The sequence below is a fragment of the Urocampus carinirostris genome, chromosome 8 (assembly GCF_059441175.1).
Source record: "Urocampus carinirostris isolate Australia breed hairy pipefish chromosome 8, RoL_Ucar_1.0, whole genome shotgun sequence".
Classification (NCBI taxonomy): Eukaryota; Metazoa; Chordata; class Actinopteri; order Syngnathiformes; family Syngnathidae; genus Urocampus; species Urocampus carinirostris.
The window spans coordinates 30,606,142-30,629,232 of NC_142356.1; the positions used below are offsets into that span (position 1 = coordinate 30,606,142).

The 23,091-nt window shown below is 37.3% G+C and overlaps 1 protein-coding gene across 1 annotated transcript in view; it reads right to left on the reverse strand.

Annotated features, from left to right (window-relative positions):
- The window catches only part of akt3b (AKT serine/threonine kinase 3b), a 31,837-nt gene that overhangs the window by 3,175 nt on the left and 5,571 nt on the right, over window positions 1-23,091 (reverse strand). Inside the window, exons 2-13 of the mRNA XM_088342333.1 lie at window positions 22,657-22,877; window positions 18,985-19,110; window positions 18,421-18,532; window positions 17,485-17,629; window positions 17,112-17,243; window positions 13,699-13,764; window positions 13,509-13,577; window positions 13,035-13,157; window positions 11,776-11,904; window positions 9,076-9,290; window positions 4,891-4,978; window positions 1,682-1,784 (exon numbers count right to left, since the gene is read on the reverse strand). Of these exons, the coding sequence (XP_088198459.1) occupies window positions 1,682-1,784; window positions 4,891-4,978; window positions 9,076-9,290; window positions 11,776-11,904; window positions 13,035-13,157; window positions 13,509-13,577; window positions 13,699-13,764; window positions 17,112-17,243; window positions 17,485-17,629; window positions 18,421-18,532; window positions 18,985-19,110; window positions 22,657-22,702 (1,354 nt within the window). The 5' untranslated portion in view covers window positions 22,703-22,877. The remainder of the gene's footprint in view (window positions 1-1,681; window positions 1,785-4,890; window positions 4,979-9,075; window positions 9,291-11,775; window positions 11,905-13,034; window positions 13,158-13,508; window positions 13,578-13,698; window positions 13,765-17,111; window positions 17,244-17,484; window positions 17,630-18,420; window positions 18,533-18,984; window positions 19,111-22,656; window positions 22,878-23,091) is intronic.

Genomic DNA, 23,091 nt, shown 5'->3' on the forward strand with positions numbered 1-23,091 from the left:
TGATATTCTCCCTATCATATATACTCGCGTCCAAGCTGTATTTACAGCTATAAAATAACATACTGGAATCAATGAAATATGCATGCACATATTTGGTCACCAGTAGCAAATGGAAGGCATAGCGTGTGGAGGGGTGTGGCTTAAACAGCCACTACGAAATCAATGTGGCAAATTTGAGCACAGAATCTACAGTATTTTTTCTTTTTTTTCTTTGAAAAACTATTTTTGCAATACACCAAGCCTGGAGAAAGAAAGAAAACATTTTGGACAGTACCCAGAAATGGAGAAATAAGACATCAAGTGGTTTAAAGCCCAGAGACAAAATGAAGTGTGTCTCGGTAAGGTGTTCGTTTGCTAACTCTCAAGCTTGCACTAACCAAGAAATGTATAGGGATATAGGGTTCGCCGCCTACACAGGTTGGTGTTCACGTTTTCTTCCATTTTTTTTAGTATGTGACTGTTTCAAAGCAGTTTTAGGGGGTTGGCTTCATTACAAGTACAAACGGTAATCTGTAACTAGATAGTTGCTCTCAGAGTAACGCGCTACTTTTCGGTGTCAGTAATCCGGGGAGTCATGGATTTACTTTTTAAATGAAGTAACTAGTGACTGTAACTAATGACTGTTTTTCAGTAACACGCCCAACACTGCCTAGGAGATTTCATAAAAGGAAAAGGGCTCAAATATAGAATACAGCAAAGTGAAGGTTTTAATCACGCTTCCAGGATGTTGCATTAGACATCAACACACAATACAGATGCTGCCCAATTTATGAACGAGATAGGTTCCGGGAGATCGTTCGTAACTTTAATTTGTTCATAAGTTGCTTCAGTGCTATATTTTGTAAGTTTAAGGTTTATACAAGTATGTTTAAAGCTTTTATAAGTAATCTGTATTGTTTTCTACTAAAAAAAGAACATTTCATAAAATAATATGCGCTATAAAGTTGAGTTTAACTTACTTTTGGGAGATGCGCTTTGAGAGGTCCTCTTCTGTGGTAAAAAGTGGCCGGAAAAAAGCATTCCGACCATTTTCTCAACCCCATCAAGCTTTCTTATTCCACTTTCATTTCAAAAGAAACGGCTAGCCTCTTCTTTACATTTTACACCAACCATATTGAATGGATGCGCAAGATATTAAACAAAACTGTCAAAGTTCTTAGCGCGCTAGATACAGTACACGTAGTACTGTATGTTTACACACGAACTACGAAGTAGAAGTCGGATTTTTTCTTCGGAGTGGATGCTGGGTGACCTCTCACACCGCCACCACACGCCTGTAGCAGCAGAAATAAGCACTACAGTAATGTTCTGTACTTGGAGAAAGGTGCACACGATACAAAATCTAACTCACAGCAATGTCCGGATATTTTTCGACATCCCGAAAAAAATGTTCGTATCTACCGTTTTACGGAAGTCGAATGGTCAAAAGTAGGGGAGCATCTGTACATAGTTATAGAGCGGGATTAGTCATCAAAGAAAGAAGGTAAGTCCATGCAACCATTTCTATGTTAGACACAGAACGTAAAATTCCCATCTTAAAATAACAGGGAGCTAGTGAGGTTCAGCAAAAATTGGGGTAATATGAACAAACTTTCTTGTCCTAGTCAAAAGTCTCGCTGGCTGCAGCTTAGTGCACAAACAGACGAACAAAGCAGATAAAAGATGCACACGGGCGACTCACATTTCTCAGGTGGTGTGATGGTGATGGTCTGCGCCGTGAATTCTTCGTCGAAGTAGCGCGTGTCCGTCTCAGAGCTCACCTGAGGCTGGAAGGGCGGGACCATCTGAAAGGGAACCGTTATTGGCAAAAGCTTTGGAACATCTTTTGAAATATTGCAGAGCAACTTTGCATATACGAGATTGATTGGAACCTGGCGGGAGCTTTATTCTTCCTCTAAGTGTCCAGTTCAAAACATCATCTAGTTTAACGAGGCGTTGTGTAAAAACAATTGAATGTTGGGGAGAGCAGTTTCGTTGAGGATTTTACACAACAAAAAGTAAATAAAAATCAAACCATAAAAACAAAAAGAACTCTTTCAGGAGAGCATGTCTACCCAAAAAGCATCGGGCAACTTATAAGACATGGGCGCGGTTAGAAGGAGCAGTCTCTAAGGGTAGTGGAAGTTTACAGAATTGATCTGATTTTAAACCATGGGTGTCACCAGCCCATTTTGGGGGAGCTCAAGAACTCCCAAATTCAACACAAGCACTCCAAGAAATTATAGCATTTTTAAAACTCTTTTTTCCTTAATAAAGGACAGGATAGGCTTGAATATCATGAAAAATGTTATATCTTTTTTAAGTAAACCAAAACGAAAATATGAACGACGTGTCAAAAATCCTCCACTGCCTTAAACTGTTTCGGTCATTAGATTCCTAGCACCGCTTTTGACATTTAGTTTTTTAATAATACTGTAGTTATATTTTTTTGGTAGAAGCTTTGTAGTATTTCTGTATTTTAGTTTGCATTACTGTAGTTATATTTTTGTAGTATATTTTGCAGTATTTCTGGCATAGTATACATAGTATTTTTGTAGTATAACTGTGGTTGTATTTTGGTAGTATTTCTGTCGTAATACTTTTACAGAAGTATGTTTGTAGTAATTCTGTTGTAATATATATGGGGCAGAATTTTTGTATTATAATATTACTGTAGTGTTTTTTGTATTATTTCTGTAGAATCTTTGCAGTCATATTTTTGTAGTATTTTTGTTGTATTACTGTAGTTATATTTTATAGTATTTTGCAATATTTCTGTATTTTGTACAATTTCAATAGTAGAATTTTTGTAATATATTTGAGGTATTACTGTAGTTCTATTTCTGTTGTAATATTTATGTGGCAGTATTTATATGTTATAGTATTACTGTAGTGTTTTGTAGTATTTCTGTAGAAGTATTTTCATACTAGTATCTTTGTAATATTTCTTCAGTATTTTTTACAGTATCAGATGACTCATTTGAATTTAAGTATGATGGAAGGGGTCCTGGTACAAAATTGTAAGCAAATGCTTCTTCACTCAAATATACAACCAGAAGTAAATACTTTGCTCAAATATATAGATAATCCTGACATGTATTTACTACAACAAAATGAATAATGTGATGATTTGAATAGTAAAACAGATATAACTGGAGCTTATGCAGTGATATTTTACTATATTCTAACAAACTCCACCGTCATTAAAAATAAAAGAAGAAAATAACATCAAAACCCGGTGTCCAAACTATGTTCCTGGGGTCATTTGAGGCCCAGTGTCCAATTCTAACCGCCCCACGACATTTATTTTAAGTTAAATTTCTGACTAGGTATAATTGTTTCCCTAAAATGTATATTATTTTAAACGTGGAAAAATGCAAGTTAAAAAGTTTGTATTATTTGACAACTAGGTGGTGCTGTATTTTGTAGTGCAAAAGAAAACGAGTGCTAGACAGCACAAGGAAGAATAGAAAGTCTTGGAGACTCAAAGTGACGTGACCAGACTATTTTTCTTCTTATTTTTTGACCGAGCCTTTTGCAAGGTTTTTGTTTCTTTGGAGAAGCGCAAAGCAGCAATTGTGACATTTCCCTCTAGGTGAGACTCGTGTTATGTCAAATAAATGTACATTTCTAGACATCCGTGAATTTAAAAGAAATGCACGTTTATATGATAGAATAGGTCATGTATTTTTGCTTATTATTTAAATCAATAGTTTTTTTTTAAATATATGATGTTTTTTTATCTCTAGGAAAAGCTTAATTATACAGTACATAATGTATCATTAAGAGCAGTGCTTCTTAACCAGTGTCCAGACGGATTAGGTGCCAAAAGAAATTGTCTTAATGCATCCCGTTAGTGATCACAAATTGTAATGTTTACGTTCGCAAAAAGTGTCAGGTGCAAATTTTAGTATCCTGGCGAGCTGTTTTAATCTTTATCTAGTGCATAATTGTTTTTTTACCCCTAGGGAGCTAAATAATGCACACTGTCCTTTTAATCCAAAAGTCATCATTTTTGCATTATAACTGTATTGGATTATGGTCATTTTAGAAGCAAAAATATTTTGCCCCCGCTTTCTGCTCTGTCAAGGTCAAAATTATGAACATAACGAGCCTCACGTTCCAGCTTAAAAATGGTTTTTGGTAGATTTTTTTATGTTTTGATTTTGACTGTAACGATGTGTCGACAGGCTAGGTAATTTATACTGATATTGGAAAAACACTTTCAACTATTTACTCAATGTAATAATAGTCTGTGGTTCGCAATGATCGGTGGTCTGTGCAGCCCTTTGACACCCCTAGTGATTAAGGGGTATACAAATAAACATGACTTGACAAAGCTGTTAAGGTAACTGTCATATTGTGTTAAAACAAAAAATGATCGACTGATTTAATGATTTGGTTGTGATCTGATAGAATAAAATTGCAATGAATTAAAGTGGCCATTGGTTTATTTGATTTTCTTTCATTTTCTTGAACTCAGGGAAGAAATTTTGGACAACCCTAATCTACACGTTAGCCTAACAAACCTGGCTACAAATTTTCAGACATTTATCACATGTATTATTTTTACATTTGTTATACACTACATAATATTGCCTTTGTTTTGTTTACTATTCCAAGCATGATAATAAAAATTAGTGGCTTCAAAGGATAACAAAGGAGTCCAGAAATTGAAAGCTGCAGCAACCTATTCTAGTGCAAACTGCTAACCAGCATTCAACCAAGGATGTCTCAATGGCATCTTAGTTAAAATCTTTTAACCCCATTTAGACTGTGGGAACCCTGAAGTTGTTGATATTTTTCATTACATTTTAGTGTCAAACTCAAATTTTGCATGGAAAACTACCATGCTTATGATGCTTTTTGTCCGTGCTGTATGTTTATTGCACAAGCAGAAAGCAGTCTCACCTTCTTGTCGTAGACGTCCTGCCAATCGACTGTGACAAAGAAACTGTGTCGCATGATCTCCTTGGCGTCATCTGGGCCCCCGCCCAGCCTGGGAGCCACCAGGTTGGAAGTGGAGAGGAAGTATGGTGAGGAAAATGAGAAGCAGAAAATGAGGAAGTGAAAACGGTGAAAGAAAGAATGAGAAGAGAAATAAGGACAACGAAAGCATGAGGGCGACGGGATAAATAAATGACAAAACAAGGAAGGGAAAGGAAGGTAAATGACAAGAGGTAAAAGAAGAGGAGACATGAGTAAAACAAAGCTACAGGCATTGTTTACAGTCCTTTCAAAAGTAAGCCCCCTCCACGAGAACTTTTTGACACACAGCCTTATTGACTTAGATTTAAAAAAACAAAAAGAAAATCTCTTTAAAGATCAACCACATGTGAGACACAATCGTGAAAAGAAACCAAATGGATTCAACATTTTATATTGTGCTATCAAATTAAAAAAAAAATGAAAAGTAGTCTTAGCAAAATATTGGCATTAGTTTTAAAACATTCCATTGTAGATTTTGGCCTTCGTTTGTTTAGGCTCCTTGTCCTGTTGGACGGTGAACCTGCACCCCATTCTCGGGTCTTTTGCAGACTCAGACAGATTTTCTACCAAAACCACTCTGTATTTGGATACATCCATCTTCCCATGAACTCTAAGGATCTTCACAGTCATTGCTTAAGAAAAGCAACCCCAGACTATAATGCTGACACCACCATGTTTGATAGTTGGGATGGTGTTTTCAGGGTGATGTTCAGTGTGACTCTTACGTCAAACGTAACATTTTGCATTCAGCCCAAAAAAATATATTTTAGCCTCATCTTACCAGAGCACTTTGTTCCACATACTATGTGACTTCTTGCAAATGCTAAATGGGCCTTTTATGGTATTATTTCACAAGTGGCTTTCTTCTTGCCACTCTTTCATAAAGGGCAGATTTATGCAGAGTACAACTAATATTTGTATTATTCACCGATTGTCCCACCTCAGCTTTGTAAACCTGAAGGTTATCCAATGTGATCACGTTCTCTTGGTTGCTTCTCTGATTAGTTTTCTCCTTATTTGGTCTAAAAGTTTAAAATGTGCAGCCAGGTCTTGGTATGTTAACTGTGGTCTTATGCGCTCTCCATTTTGATATTACTTTTCAGTGGTCTGGGAGATGTGTAAATGTTGCAAAATCTGTTTTATCCCATTCCTGCTTTGAACTACTTCATAACTTTATCCCAGAACTGCCTGATGTGGTCTTTGGTTTTCATAATACTGTCTGTTCTCCACTGTCTACTTTCACAGACCTTTGAGCCCATCACAAAGCAGGTGCATTTAAATGGAAATGCACCGTAATTCCGGACTATAAGCCGCTACTTTTTCCCCAAACTTTCAACCCTGCGGCTTATTCAGTGATGCGGCTAATTTGTGTAATTTTTCTAACGGCCGCCAGCGGCGCTCGAGTACAAAAGGTAAGATTTAGACCAGTGGAATATATGCGCCGAGGAAGACTGCAACTTCTTAGCTTGTGCACAAATTAAATTAGCGTAGACATATCCTCACCATGCAAAAAAGGAAGGTACATGACGTAGCTTTCAAGCTAAATGCAATCGAGCAGTCCGATAAAGAAGGAAACAGAGCTACTGCACGTAAACTTTACTTTGCGGGCGTGTTGCTAGCGTGTTTTTGAATAAGGGAGCGTGGGACGACGTCTATATGACATACCGTAAATTCCGGACTATAAGCCGCTACTTTTTTCCCAAACGTTCAACCCAGCGGCTTATTCAGTGATGCAGCCAATTTATGTAATTTCTCTAACAGCCGCCAGCGGCGCTCGAGTTCAAGGCACATGACGCAGCTTGCAAGCTAACCGCAACCGAGCAGTCCGATAAAGAAGGAAACAGAGCTACTGCACGCAAACTTTACCTTGCGAGCGTGTTTTTGATCAAGGGAGCGTGGGACGACGTCTAAATGACAAAGTCTCTTTCCCATACTAAATGAGGACAACTTTGATGATGTTAGTTATAGGGAGGAAGATGAGAACGGTTTGCCGTGATTTCTACATATACGGTATGATTTTTTTAACAGACCCGCTAACTGTATTGCGAGCGTGTTCTTAGTAGCGTTTTGCTACCCTTCACAGGCACGGTTTGGGATGAAAGTTATAATATTATTATTAAAGCTTTGAAAACTCTCTCGGTGTACCGTCTTTCTCTGTAAATATGTGTAACCATGTATAATATGTATTTGCAACAGTATATTTTTGTAATGTATTTATTTGTATTTATTTTGGACACTTATTCTGATAAGTCTTGCACTGACCAATTAAAAAGAAGGGGCGTAACAGACGCGGGGGATGACGGGAAGTGGGGACCGGTAAAGGTGAGTGTTTGTGGACACGGCAGACAATAGTGGATATATATTTTTCCCCACCCTTACCTTTGGAAATATACACTTTTTTCCCCTTGAATTACTTTTAACGGGACCCGGACTCTGCAGGTCTGCAACCAATGTTAAGTACCGGTATCATTTTCCGTAATTTTGTTGGCTTTGGTTTATGAACTGTGTACTTTATGATTGGTTAAAATCGCAGGACTCAAAGTAGAGTTTGGGTTAAATTTTGTGATTGTGTTACATGTTTTAATGTGGGCGCATGCGGCTTATATAGGGGTGCGGCTTGTGTAAGTACAAAAGCTGTTATCCTCCTAAAATGTGGTCGGTGCGGCTTATAATCAGGTGCGCTCTATAGTCCGGAATTTACGGTAGTCTCTTTCCCATACTGGGGTAGACGACATTGATGATATAAGTTCTAAGGAGGAAGATAAGGACGGTTCACCGTGATTTTTTGGTTTGAACAATTTTATTGACACTACTAACAGCAAATAAACAATGTGAGGTTTGAACATTTTTTCTCGACAATCTTAACAGCAATTAAGCATATTCACAATTTCGTTATTCACAATTTCGTTATATCTGACAATATGACGTTTTAGCAATTTTTCGACATTTTTAACAGCAATTAAAAACACAATTTCATTATATCATATCCCAACAATATGAGTTTTTATCGACACTTTTAACAGCAATTTAATACTTCTTGGTTTGTTTTTTTTTGTTTTTTAGCAAATAAACAATGTGAGGTTTGAAGATTATGGTATGTTTTTTTTAACACAGCCATTTACTGTGTTGCGAGCGTGTTGCTGGTAGCGTTTTGCTACCCTTCACAGGCACGGTTTGGGATGAAAGTTATATTATTAAAGCTTTAAAAACTCCCTCGGTGTACTGTCTTTCTTTGTAAATATGTGTAACCATGTATAATATGTATTTGCAACTGTATATTTTTGTAATGTATTTATTGTAGAAACTTATTCTGATATGTTTTGCACAAGCAAATGAGAAAGAAGGGGCGGGGCAAACGCGGGCTGACGGGAAGTGGAGTAAAGGTGAACCGTGTTTGTGGACGTGGCCGACAATAGTGGTTATATATTTTTCCCACCCTTACCTTTGGAAATATACACTTTTTTCCTTGGATTACTTTCAACGGGCACCTGGACTCAGCAGGTCTGCATCAAACCTTAAGTACCTGTATCATTTTCCATTCATTTAGACGGCTGCGATTTTTGGGACTGTGTCGGGTATGGGTAAATTTTGTGTTTGTGTTGCATTTTTGCAATGTGGGCGCGTGCGGCTAATATACAGGTGCGGCTTGCGTATGCACAAAATCAGTTTTCCTCCCGAAATGTTGTGGGTGCGGCTTATAATCAGGTGCGCTCTATAGTCTGGAATTTACGGTAATCACACATAGGTGCTCTTTGTTTGTCCTTATTAGTCATTTAAGTTCACAGGATCATTCAGAAGTTATCAGGGAATTTTTGGAGTCAGTTGGCTGACTGGGAGAAAAGGGGGCCAACATTTTTGCACCACCTACTTTTCAGTTTTTTCGTTCTAAATGAAAAAGCAAATGTTGAAATAATTTGGTTCCGCTTCACAATCGTGTCTCGCATGTTGTTGATTCTTAGAATTTTTTCCCAGTTTTCAGCTTTAAGTTTGAAGCCTGAAATGTGGCAATATGACAAAGTTCTTGTGGGGCCAATACTTTCACTAGAGACTGTACATTTTCATTGTACCCTACGCTTGTCTACTTTCTCACTTCGCACGTCATCTCACCTCTTATTCGGGTCCTTGATGAGAAGCCCGGAAAGCAGCGATTTGGCGTCAGCCGACAGAGTGCGAGGGAATTTGATCTCCTCCATGAGGATGAGCTCAAAAAGCTTTTCGTGGTCCTGGTTGTAGAACGGCAGGCGGCCACACATCATCTCGTACGTTACCACGCCCAAACCCCACCAGTCCACCGCCCGCCCGTAGTCGTTGTCCTCCAGCACCTGCCGCCGTGTGGAGAGCTCAACATTAGCATACACATTACCATCATCAATTTATTTTATTGCACATGTCATGCTATGCACCACAAGTGGAGAATTAAAATGCTGCTAACGTTAATGCAGATAGCGCGTCTAACCATGAGGAGTAACGTCCATAAACGGGTGGTAAAATGGGACTTGCTGTGCAGCGTAAATATTGAGAGATTTCAGCAAGTTGCATTCAAAAATATTGAGATATTCAAAACTCAGATAGTATAAAGTCCAACAATTGTATATATGTTAATAATTGCAGATATGGGAACAACTAAGGAAGATGTGCACCGGGGCACACTACTGTGTCATGAAACCTTGTCTAGTGTGCCGCAGAAAATTGCTTAATGTCATCTTGGAAAATAAGCATGCCATTGCTCAATATTCAGGGATCAGAATGGAGATTTTCATTTTCAGCTGAAATAGCCAGGGTCCAGGAATAAAGCAGGGCGGAGCCCCCCCCGAACCACCCCACCCCCCCACGCTCCTGGGTTTTAGGCAATTTACTTGTCCAAAACCATGCTTATATTTATCATTTAAGTAACATTTTTAGAAGATTAAAATAATTTGCCCACATAACTGATTTTTTTGTAAATACTGCAAGATAAATTCAAATGCAGTTCAGTCCCTGCAGCTTGAGCAACAATGCGGCCAATTTTTCTAACGGCCGCCAGGGTGCGCCAGAGCAATAAAGGAAAGAGTGAGACAGTCGGATTTTGAATTTGTTTGCTACGCAAGAGAAAAAGTGAAAAAGTCGGAATGCCTTTGGGGTTCAAAAACAGCGGAAATCCGCGGATCCGCGGAAAATTCTGATCCCTGAATATTGTTGTTTTTCCAGTGACCAGCTGAATAACATTTATCCCTAATAAGTAGGTGGCAGCAAATTACTTTTTCATTTTTCTGTCAAGCAATTCATGCACAAAAAGGCGCACTGGATTATAAGGCGCACCCTCCAAAATAACTCTTTTGTGATATTTTTATCACATATAAGGCACACCGGACTTTAAGGCGCGCATAATCAAAACAACAGTTAGGGCTAGGGTTGCACTAAATATAAATAAGTACCATATTGGTGCATTGATTGATCAGTCAAAATATATTGCTGAGCACGATTGCAAAATTTGGATGCAACGGTAATCCAATCCTGATTGCGGCGGACTACTAGGGATACTGATGACACATGCAAAGGCATCAGCATTTATGTCATAGTACCATGTTGTTGATATTTTCAGTGTCTGGGCTGCAAAAATATTGTCAGACATTAAACCAGTACGTGGTACGGAATAGGTTAAGGACCACTGAATTACTGTATTGTATTGCAGACTCGCAAAGTTTTTGCAAAGCGCACGGGATTCTGAACTGAATGAAAAGAAAGGCATTGTGATGAGTAATTTCGTCGTCCTGACTGCACATATTCAACAATATTTGTCACTTACAACAGTTGAGGTAAGAAAAATAAAATAAAATGAATTTAATAACTTTGTTTTCACATTTTTCTAACATTTGTATCTGGCAGCGCGACAATAAATAGTGTGGTAATGAGATGAAGCCTATTCCCTTTCCTTCGTCATCTATGTCCCTATTGGCCTTATGGATAGGATTCAATGATCTTTTGCGCTATACAGGTTTGCCACCATTTAATGCATTTGTGGTCAGTGATAAATATCGACTGATCAAATATCATAACGCATCGACATACATTTCCGATTTATTTTTTCCATAAAGCGCATAGGATTATAAGGCGCACATTTAAATTTCTGGCCAATTTGGGTGTTTTTTAGAGTGTGCCTTATAGACTGGAAAATATGATACTAATTATTGGCTGATGAGGTATTACAGTATATTTAATAATCAATTTTTCATTATCTATATTTAATATTTAACTTATTCGTATGAGGATGCAATATGACTGCACTGCAAAAAATACAAAAACAAATTGGTAAAAATCTTGCACATTATTTTACTGATTTTGATATTATTTTACTATAAAAATCCAGACAGAACGTGGTTGGAAAAATTGGTCTACAAGCAGATAATTATTGCTTATTTTGCTTATACTCAATACCTTTCTTTAAGAAAAAAAACCTGAATAAATATATAGTAAAACCTCAAAAACATGTTAAAAATAAAGTAATTGCAGCAAAAATAATTACCCAAAATAAATAAGCTGTATTACCTCATGAGCCACAGTGACCACACAATTTAGGCAACATGATTATGTAAGCTTTAAATAAACAAACATGGAACTAGATTTGGTAAATCATTTTCAAACATTTTTAACTGGTAGTGTGCCTTGAGAATTTTAATGAGAAAAAGTGTGCCTCAAAAAAGGTTGGAAAACACTAATGTAAGCAACCATTTTAAAGGGACAATCATTAGGAATTATTAGATTTTGAATGGTATTGTTTTTTTGTTGAGCAAATGGAAGTTTATTTTAAAGCGCGTATGTTAGTCTGACCTCAGGCGCCAGATACTCGGGCGTCCCGCAGAATGTCTTCATGGTGGCCGTGTCCGTGATGCCTTCTTTGCACAGGCCAAAGTCGGTGATCTTGATGTGTCCGTCTTTGTCCAACATCAGGTTCTCCAGCTGCTCAAAAAAGAAACATATGTTCTGATTCCGGATGGCTCACAAATAAACAAATTGCCAGCCAACAGACTAGGAACATTTCAAATATGTACAATATGACAGCCATGCAATGTTGGAACTACTCAAAAACATCCTGTGATTAAACTTCCCAAAAACTGAAAAATATGGTACTTTTTGGAAATGTATTTTTTCACCAAAATTTGGTAATTATTATGATTATTTTTTTAATACTTCTTTAGGAATGATTAGTCTGACAAACATGCTAGCATTTTGGAAATGCATAACTTTTATATAATACATTTGACTATTCTGCACCATTACATTTTGGGAATATCACGAATTTAGCATTTATTAAGTTAACAGCTTGAATATATCAAACGTTTTCTGAAAAATAAATTGTTCTTTTTCTAATAATACCACTTTGAAAAACGTTTAATAATATATATCCACGCAGCTACAGACATTTACAGTGAGGCCTTGTTTATTGTGTTCCAAGAAGAGCCTTTAACAGGGAATATCTATGAAAGTGGAACCTTTGTTTTTTTTTTGATAAATATTATACAATTATTACTTTATTACACACAGAAACTAAAGAAAAACATTTTTACAGGCTTAAGCATTTTTTTGATTAATGTATACTGTAACTGTAAACATTTATGTTTTTTTAACCAATATCTGCTCTCTTAGGGACAGGTCAGCCAATCAGAATGCAGAACACAATGCATAATAAAAGTCCGTGTGGCAGGGAGACCGCGAAAGGTGAACTGCGTTGTAGTGAGAAATTTCTGTCCAGGTAAAAATAAGCGCTGCTTAATATCCATAAATCCCATATTGTGTTCGGAAGTTCTTAGTCAAAATTACTTTATGAACAAATTTTTAAACTATACTTTCTGAAAAAAAATATGACATTTTCCAATAAAATAACTTAAAAAAAATGTGGTATTTTATTAGTAACTAAAACCTCCCAACAACAGCCTCTTATTTTGCATTTATTAAGAATAGCAGTTTGGAATTGTGTAATGGAAGCTTTTGTGAGATCATTTTTTATGCTTACTATTAGCAGAAGCAATGGCAAATATTCCGTTTTTGAAACGTTTATCAAACACAAAACTGGAGCAATGGCGCATCACCTTGAGGTCCCGATAGACAATCTTTGCAGAATGCAGGTAGTCAAGAGCGGAGACGATCTCGGCACCGTAGAAACGTGTTCTGTCTTCGGAAAACACTCGTTCCCGTGAAAGGTGGAAAAACAGCTGCAAAAAAGATGGCATCACAGTCTATTTCACCACAGTGCTCAGGTAAAATAAATTCATTCGAGTGTAGCTGCTTTCACATTATTTTTTTGCTGTGTTAAAGATAAATACAGTAACTCGAGAAAGGGCAATTATTTGCTGTGCATCTAACAAAAAGTGGAGGTTTGTTATCTCATGTTACGTGTCCCTCTTGGCTTTATAACCGTTCCTAAACACTAAGTGAAAAAATAGAAGGTAAAAAAAGTAATATTAATCTGCTTTGATGGATGTTAAGAGTGTGGTGAATGCACTTTGTGTGACTAACGTCACAGAAACATAACAGAAAGGAAAAGAAAACCCTCTTTTTCTGACCTCTCCTCCATTGACGTACTCCATGACGAAGCAGAGACGGTCCTTGGTCTGGAAGGAGTACTTGAGAGACTACACCACAAATGGGAAAGAGCGCATTTTATACATATATATATATATATATATATATATATAAAATTATACATTTTCTTTTTTTAAAAAGCTGCTATGACTCGACTGCGATATGCCTTACCGTTAGGAATGGATGTCGAGTATTTTTTAATACCCGGCTTTCTGTGAGCGTGTGAGCAACTTCATCCTGTTGTAAAGTCAAAAAACAATCTTGTCACACACATGATGACATCTCAGACAAATACATTCACCTGTGTTTAGATTTGTGCTAAGTGTGAACGGTTCCGGACAAATTGGGTTAATATTACCATATTTATCATTCATCAGTATAACGCACAACACTAATTTTTGATTAAAAACCGGTACAAAATTGTGTTTCACTTTCTCAGCTTAAACCTAGAAGTTGTTGAGATTTGTGCTTTGTGTGCAAATTTGGTTATTATTACCATTTTTATTTGTGTCTTATGCGCAATCAAGAGCCTGCAGCTGATACAAAATTCTGCAGCAAGGCTTTTAACTAGGACAAGAAAGTTTGATCACATTACCCCGATTTTAGCTTAAGATGTGATTTTAAGGTTCTGTTGGTAGTATATAAAATCATACATGGACTTTCTCCCTCATATCTTTCAGATTTAATTTCATCCTATGTTCCGGTCTGGAGCCTTTGCTTTGAGAATGATTGTCTACTAGTGATCCCAAGAGCCAAGAAAAGAGCGTTCTTCATTCAGGCTCTAGTGTTGTGGAATGCTTTGCCCTCTGAGATTCAATCTGCAAACTCAGTGGAACTGTTTAAATCCAAGCTTAAAACACACTTCTATTCTATAGCATATGAATGACCTATATTTCATGTTGACAATATCAGTGTATTATTTGTTATTGCAATCCTGGAAGGGGGGTTACCTCATGTGCGGTCCCTTCTCAAGGTTTCTTCATTTTCCTTATGTTAAGGTTTTTGAGTTTTTCCTTCCCCTCATGTAGGTTTTAGATCAGGGGATGGTATAATAATAATCTATGGTTTGCAATAATCTGTTGTCTGTGCAGCCCTTTGAGACTCTTTGTGATTAAGGGCTATACAAATAAACATGACTTGACTCGTATTTTTGTACGATCTCTTGTATTTTGTAGTATTTCCATATAGGAATGTTTTGAATATCTGTAGTATTTCTGTAGTATTTTTGTAGTACAATGTTACTGTAGTTTTATTTTTATAGCATTTTTGTGATATTTCCATTGGAGAATTTTTGTAGTACGTATCACTATAAGTGTAATTTGCAGTATTTCTGTTGTAAACCTCTTGTAGTAGTATTTTTGTACTAATATTTCTACTAGTTTTTTATATTCTAGTATTATGTATTTTTTTTAGTATTTCAGTTGAAGTATAATTGATGTATTTCCAAAGTAGTATTTTAGTAGTATTTTGTCGTATTTTTGTAGTATTTCCATAGTGGAACTTTTGTCATATTTCTTTAGTATTTTTGTAATACTCCTGTAGTTGTCTTTTTGTAGTATTTTTGGAGTAAACAATTATGTAGTTGTATCTTGTAATACAGTATTACTGTATTAGTATTTTTGTAGTAATTCTATACTATTTTTTTAATTTCCAGGATAAAAGCATAATAATTTACGAGGCCCCTCTTTTTAAGCAATATATTTGATATTTAGTTTTGTAGTGCTTGTGTATTATTTTTGTTGCATTTCTGTACAAGTATTTTACAGTGGACACACAAAGTGACAATGGGGACAACGTTGGCACCCAAAACGTTATCCTCTCTTGGGGGCACCCTAGCGGTTGCGGGGCCCTTAGCAGCCGCTTAGCACGCTTATGCCTTGGGCCGGCTCTGAGTCCCGTACGACTTGCCAGAGGCGCTGCTTCAAGCGCGAAGGTAAAATTCCGTGCTTGAAGCACCATCTCTGGCGGTCATACGGGACAAAATAGAACCTAATGCCTTTTCAAATGTCATCTATGTCACTGGTGAACCAGTGGTAAAGATTCGGTGCTTTTTTGACTGATCAATCATTGCACAGATACGCTAAAACCTTGTGTGCAACACACACCCTTTGAGTTCTTTTCAGTTAAAAAAAAATGCTTGTTATACACAAATAAATATGGTACTTTTATTCATTACATTTATGAAAATAGCTAGTATTTCTGTGACAAATTTTACAATAGGCAGAATATGTTTTTAATATAAAAAGTAAATTTGCTGAATTATCATTTAGATAAAATAATAAAAATTCTCAAAGTTAACCCAGTTACAAATGAATACATATATTTTTGCTGTCATCGTGTTAAACGTAATTCGCGCGGTTTTTGAAACTACAGCTGTGTAAGCAGGAACTCTATTTAAAAAGTGAAATATTGCCAAAAGTCAGGGTATTTTTGTCACAAGTATATCTTATATATATATATATATATATATATATATATATATATATATATATATATAGGTCCTGTTCATTAAGTAAGTCTTTATTTTGTTTTAATCAATCCATCCACCCATCCATTTTCTGCACCGCTCATCCTCAAGGGTTACGGGGGCGCTGGACCCCATCTTTTGGCAGTGGGCAGAGGACACTCTGAACTGATTGCCAGCCAGTGCAGGGCACACGAAAACATACAACCATTCAAATGCTCACTCATTCCTAGGGACAATTTGGATCCCTCAATCAACCTGCCATGCATGTTTTGGAATGTGGGCGGAAACCCACACATGCACTGGGAGAACATGCAAACTCCACACGGACCCTTAAACCCTGGACATCTGCACCGCGGGGCTGACACACTAACCACTCAGGGGCCGAGCTGGCTCATTCAAATTATTTTTGTTTTTTAAATAATACAATTATTTGTATTATTTGTTTGGAATTTTAAAAATGCAACAACAAAAAGTGTGGGGGGATGACTGGCCAAGCGCGTAACACTGCTATAACAACAGGGCCACTTGGTCAAACATTTTGAACAGGTTTTTTTTTTTCTTCTGATAACTGGACCTAATTCAATAACAAACATCTAACTTGTCTTTTAAATGTCACAATAACAATAGTTAATATTAAATTGCCAAAAATAGCAGCGACCACCACCTATTTGACCTGTAGCCCTCTGGTAGGCACCACCGGCCCCTAAAACAAGTACAAGACGCAAAGACAGGTTCTCATCTTTCTTGTATAGAGAAATGGGTATTCATATTGTATTTATCAAATAATTTGACAATTTTGTTGCTTGTAAAATATTATTTCATTACTTTTTGCACTTGTGCTAGAATCCACTATTACGAAAGAAAATTGCACTTACAACACAGGCCAGTCTACAAATATATTTGCCTATATTATCCTGACATTCTTTTATCCCCTTTTTTCTTAGGGTTAGGGTTAGGAATGTTTTCATTCTATTAGTCCTGGAGTGCCATCTTTAATTTCATATCAAACAATGTTTACAACGTTGTTGTCATTAAAAGTAAAGACAATTCAACTACTGTATTTTATTCTATTCTTTTTAACTCTAGCATGAAAGAGCTGTAACATAAGATTGCTTACCTTGGCAATGATTACTTCCTTCTTGAGAATCTTCATGGCATAGTAAGTTCCGCTGGCCTTCTCTCGCACCAGGATGACTTTGCCAAAGGTGCCTTTTCCCAGAAGCTTCAGATAGTCAAAGTCGTTCATTGTCTTTAGAAAAGGTAAAAAAACAAACAAGTTAGACATTCAGAATTGTACTGGAAAGCTACTTCGAAATAATAGTTTAGATTTGTTTTTTGCCTTGAAAACGAGATACGCCATCTAATTGACCAAAACTACAAATAATTAAACCATTCACTTCAGCAAAATAAAATAAACTTAATAAGGCCTATCTTGAATGTGATGGATGAAATGCCAAGAGTCAAACAGAATTGTTCATGAACATACAAACCTTCCGTTTATAGTGGCTGATGGAAGTGTCCATCTCCTCCTCATTGACGTTCTCGATCTGTGAGGTGGGGCTGCACAGGATGCCCTCCTCCTCTTGCTTGGCCAGCGACTCCGCCACCATTTGGATGGCCTCCGCCCACTCATCCCTACCGGATCATTCAGTGGTACGGTGGTGTTAGCGTAGATAGCATGTTGCTCCAAGTCCACATTGTTGTGACCTCGGTCTGCAAGCCCCACGCCCTAGTTTCCTGTCTTTCTTCTAAATTCTTACACTTGGCAACCCCGCACAGGAAAACAACAAGCATTTTAGCCATTACATGGGTGCGTAAAGAAAAATCCATCTACAGTAATACACATGTGAGATTCTTATTTCACTTAAAATAATGACGTTTACGGCTTGTTGGATTGCCTCATTTTGTTAGATGACAATCATGATATTTAAGATGTGCTAAAATGACAATACTAAAACGAACTTTTGCAATATTAAAAGGTAAATAAAACAGTGTACAGTTATCTGTGGTTTACTTTTCACAGTTTCACTACTTCATGGATTTGCGTTAAGCTCTATATTCTAAATGGCTTAACAGTCCTGAAGATAATGCTCATAAATAAACAAAGGTTTACAGTATACAATACTTTATTTTGTTAAACGAATGCTTGGGCCTGTAAAATGTTTTTGTTCTTTAATTTCATTGCATTAGAGTATTTAATGGTATGCTAATTGTAAAAATAATGATGTGTACTTCACGGATTTTGCCTGTGTTTTCGGTATCAGGCACAAAAGAAGAACAAAATATTAACAGAAAGCAATTGATTTAAAAGATTTCATTCCGTTACTTAACTATAAGTGAACGTTAGAAGAGGAGAGAATATTTAACAAATTCTGGGATCATAGATTACAGTAATTTAATAACAAATCAGAGCAATGAAGCCCCACCTCTCGTCCGGTGTGTCCACGTGAAACGTCCTCTCAATAACTGTGGTCCACTGCAGACAGCGGATGATGAATGTGTTGGGTTTAGGACGCTCAGTTTTCATTAGCTGACATTCTAAAGAAAATATAAATACACACACGGTCATCTCACGCAACCATTTCGTTGAAAGTAAACCCACAGGTCAGAAGAGTTGCGTAGGCTAAGGTCCAGTTGCTCGAGGATTCATAAGTACAAGATAAAGGGCTAATTTAATAGCCTGTGTATGATGCAGATACATTTTTGCCTAAAAAACTGACATGGTTTGGTGGAACATGTTGATATCTCGAAATACACATTTTCTTTCTTCCTTTTTTAAGGTGTCAATAGCACAGTCAATGTCAACTAAGAGTGAAAGAATAACAGTGTGAAACAAGCTTAGATCTCATTCATATAAGAGTCTTATAATAAGTTTATTTATTCCTGAAGTAAAACAGAATATAAACATGTTTTTCATAAATAAAGAAAAGCTTTACACTGGTGATCCTAAAATGTCCCACGTGCGTAAGTATGTTGTTTTTTTGTCTTACTTGCGACTGAGAAGTTGTTGAGTGGGTAAGCCAGGTCCGAATCCTGCGGTTTGTCCTTGTAGCCGATGAAGGAACCGTCTGTCTTCAGCAAAAAGTAGCGAGGACGCCAGTTCTTGATGTACTCACCTGCCCACAGAAATTAACACATGTTGATTTTATTAATAGGGATTCAAAACACATGGCTATGAGATTGTAAAGTTTGATCTTTAAAAAATGGCTTTCCTTGAATAAGCTTAAGCTCCATGCGTTTAAGGTACTGATATCATGTAATTTGTGTAATGCAAAAGTAAACCTGTGAATTTAGTTAAGTTACTCATTATACAATTATTGTTAGCAAGTGGTGGCGGTGATGATGATGATAAAGTGACTGTGCAGCCACAGAGCGTCTGTAAATATGTATATTCATGAGGCGCTTGTTACTTGTATATACACACGAGATCTACACGCTTAAAAAGGAAGTTGAAGGGGTAGAATTAAATAAGAATATTCTTCTTCCCATTTCTTTTCAGACATGTTACGTTAAATTTGTTTTTGTTTTTTGACTTGTTGCTTTGTTTTATTTTGTTTTCTCATGTTCCAAATAAAGTTTCATTCATTCCTTCAAATCAGCCCCTCTGACGACATTCCGTTTATGTTCCATCACTGGTTTAATGGACTATACTAGTATTTTTTAACCAGCGTGCCAGTGCAAACTAGTGTGCCGTGAGCCCTTTCAGGTGTGCCGCAGGAAATTGCCCAACTTTATCTTGGCAAAAAACATGCCTGTAACATTCATCTATGTCAGTAGGTGGCTGCATATTACTTTTTTTCTTTTTACATACTGATAATCCGGTCGTGAGGGAACTATATTAAATTACTTATTTTGTTCCAAGAAGCTGTCTGAGATTGTACCGCGAAAACAATTGTAAAATAAATCATGCATCCATTCATCCATTCTCTGCCCCGCTTATCCTCAGTGTAGTCGCAGGGGAGCTGGTGCTCATCTCAGCTGTCTTTAGGCAGTGGGAAGGGGACACCCTGAACCGGTTGCCAGCCAGTCGCAGGGCACACAGAGACAGACAACCCACTCGCTCATTCACACCTAGCAGCGTCATAGTTGGGTGTCTTGCCCAAGGACACTTCGACATTTAACTTGGAGGAGCCAGGAATCGAACCTGTGACCTCTCGGTCCCAAGACAAGCGCTCAATCAATCCCAATAGGTTTTAGTGAAAATAGTGAGGTTTGTGATCTTCTTACTTGTACACAATACAGTAAAGTTTAGTACATCCATCCATCCATTCATTATCTGATTATCTGCACCACTTATCCTCTGTAGGGCCGTGGGGGTGCCAGAGCCCATCCCAGCTATCTTCAGGCAGTGGGCAGGGGACACCCTGAACTGGATGTCAGCCAGTCGCAGGGTACACAGAGGCAGACTACTCAATCGCTCATTCACACCAAGGGACAATTTGTACTGGCCAATAAACCTGAAATGCATGTTTTTGGAATGTTTGAGGAAACTAGAGTGCCTGGAGGAAACCCACGCAAGTACGAGGAGAACATGCAAACTCCGCACAGGAAGGTTGGTAGCTTGATTTCAACCCATGACCTCAGAACTGTGCCGCGGACGTGCTAACCACTCATCCGCCATGTCGCAACCCTGTTTAGGATAGGCGGTGCAGATAATGGATGGTAAAATAAATCAAATGTAGTAAAAATCTTCCACGATTTTGATGATTTCAATTATTATCTTTTATTTTACAAAAAGGTTAAAACAGAATTTACTTTTGTCTTGTAATTGTATTTTATTATTTTTCAAGAAAATGTTATAAATATGATAAAACCAGTTATAAATGCATTAAAATTATTAACCGAAATGACTTAACTTGTATTGTTATGTTAACTTGTTATGTAATGATAACTTGTATACCTTCTGAGCCAGGGTATCGCAAATGATAGGAAAAAATGTTATACTGTCAATTTAGGCAACATGATAAATCACCCTTTGAAACGGTTGCAAGGAATCAATTTTAAAAGCTTTTGGGTTTCTTTTTTTAATTAAAAAAAAAAGTGCCTTGTCTCAAAAAAGTTTGAGAAAACACTGGAACTGGACTACTGTAAATCATTAGGCTCTCTTTGGGAGATTTAAATAAAGGTGCCAAAAAATTGGAACTATTTTTTTCTTTTCTTTTTTTTTAAAATATGACTTACCACATAATACAATTTATGAATTAGTTTACAATAGTGTTAATTCCATCAACAAAAATATTTTGTCAACACAGATTTTTCAATGGCGAAAACTAGACTACGGTAATTTATACGAAAGAAACATCTAAGGAACAATTACTAAGACTAAAATCAGTAGAGATTTTTTGGCAATTGGTAAACGTAAGACGAAGAAATAAAGGGGCAGCGTGTATTAATTAACGCCCCCTGGTGGTAAAAAAAACAAGTGGTCAAATACTACAGTCTCCCTTTAAGGTCACCAAAAAAATACAAAAGTAGAATCAATCGACATTTTAGTTAAAGTAGTGCAAGGAGATGAAAATGTTAATGATTATGTTCAAATCTTCAGTCACAATGACCCAGCATGTTGAATCATAGGGTATGATGAGAATTCATAAAAAGTTTTCATGTTTTATCTGACTTTATAGTCACCCGTATGTTGATTTTGTTTATCTTTCCCCCCAAAAAATGTCATGTAACTGTGTTAAGGTGAATCTAATGGGAGTATATATACAGTAATCCCTCGGTTATCGCGGTTAATGGGGACCAAAACCACCCGCGAAAAGTGAAAATCCGCTAAGTAGCGACGCCCCTTAAAAAATGCTGATTTTTTTTTTTTTATTATTTTATTTTATCATTATTATTTTTGGGACCCGGTTAATGGGGACCAAAACCACCCGCGAAAATTCGCGAAGCAGCGACCCCCCTTCAAAAATGCTTTTCATAAAATTGTTGATTTTGATATTATTGTAACCTTGTATTTAAACAGAGAGGGAGAAAATACAAATTTCAGGAAATCAATCACAAAAAGCCATTTCAGCATTTTTTTTCATTCACATTATTCTCTTTCCCAAAAAAGAGGAAATTTTATTTTACTAATTTCTGACCGGACGGAAAAATTCGATAACATCTGCTGACAAACAGGGCAGCACGGCGGCACAGTGGTTAGCGCGTGTGCGGCACAGTTCTGAGGTCATGACATCGAACCTCCTGTGTGGAGTTTGCATGTTCTCCCCGTGCTTGCGTGGGTTTCCTCCGGGCACTCCAGTTTCCTCCCACGTTCCAAAATCATGGATGTTAGGTTAATTGGCCGGTCCAAATTGTCCCTAGGTGTGAATGAGTGAGTGAATTGTCTGTGCCTATGTGCCTTGCGACTGGCTGGCAACCAGTTCAGGGTGTCCCCTGCCCAATGCCCGAAGATAGCTCGGATGGGCTCCAGCACCCCCCTGCGACCCTACAGAGGATAAACGGTGCAGATAATCAGATAATGGATGATGGATAAATTGTATAACTAAATGAATGAAATTATGTGGACTTGATATCAGCTAAAACTTGACAGAGGAAAAAGAGGATATCTTCGACTAAATGCGTTCATTCAACATTCAATTTAAATTGGAATAAAACCGACACAAAATTTGAAAAAGGGTGAAAAAAGTTAACACTGGTAAACAAGTTTGCCATGTCACCTCTTTTTTGGACCCATCCTTCCTTGACAACGTTCTGGTCGCTCATTGTGGCGTCGCCTCTTCGTTCTTGCAGATTGTCCCAGGATTAGGGCCCACCTGTCCCCGCCTCCTTGTCACCTTCTCTCTCCCGCCTCCTTGTTTCTCTCTTTTCTTGTGTCCTCCTCTCCTTTGTTCTTTTCTTCTTCTTCTTCTATGGTCAGACGCTTCCCCGGTGAGTCAGCCTGGAAGGAAACAAAACAAATGAAGCCAAAGTCAGTAGATTGTTTGCTTTAGTGGGGGAACGCAACACACTTCCACGAGACATCAAAAAGGCTGCGTCCTCGCATGCATCTTATTTCCGTTCCTCCTGACATTTGATTTATCTTTCTTGGCTTGGACATGTTGGGAATTCGGGCCATTGAGATGAAAACTAGCTCAACATGGTCATAAGGTGGC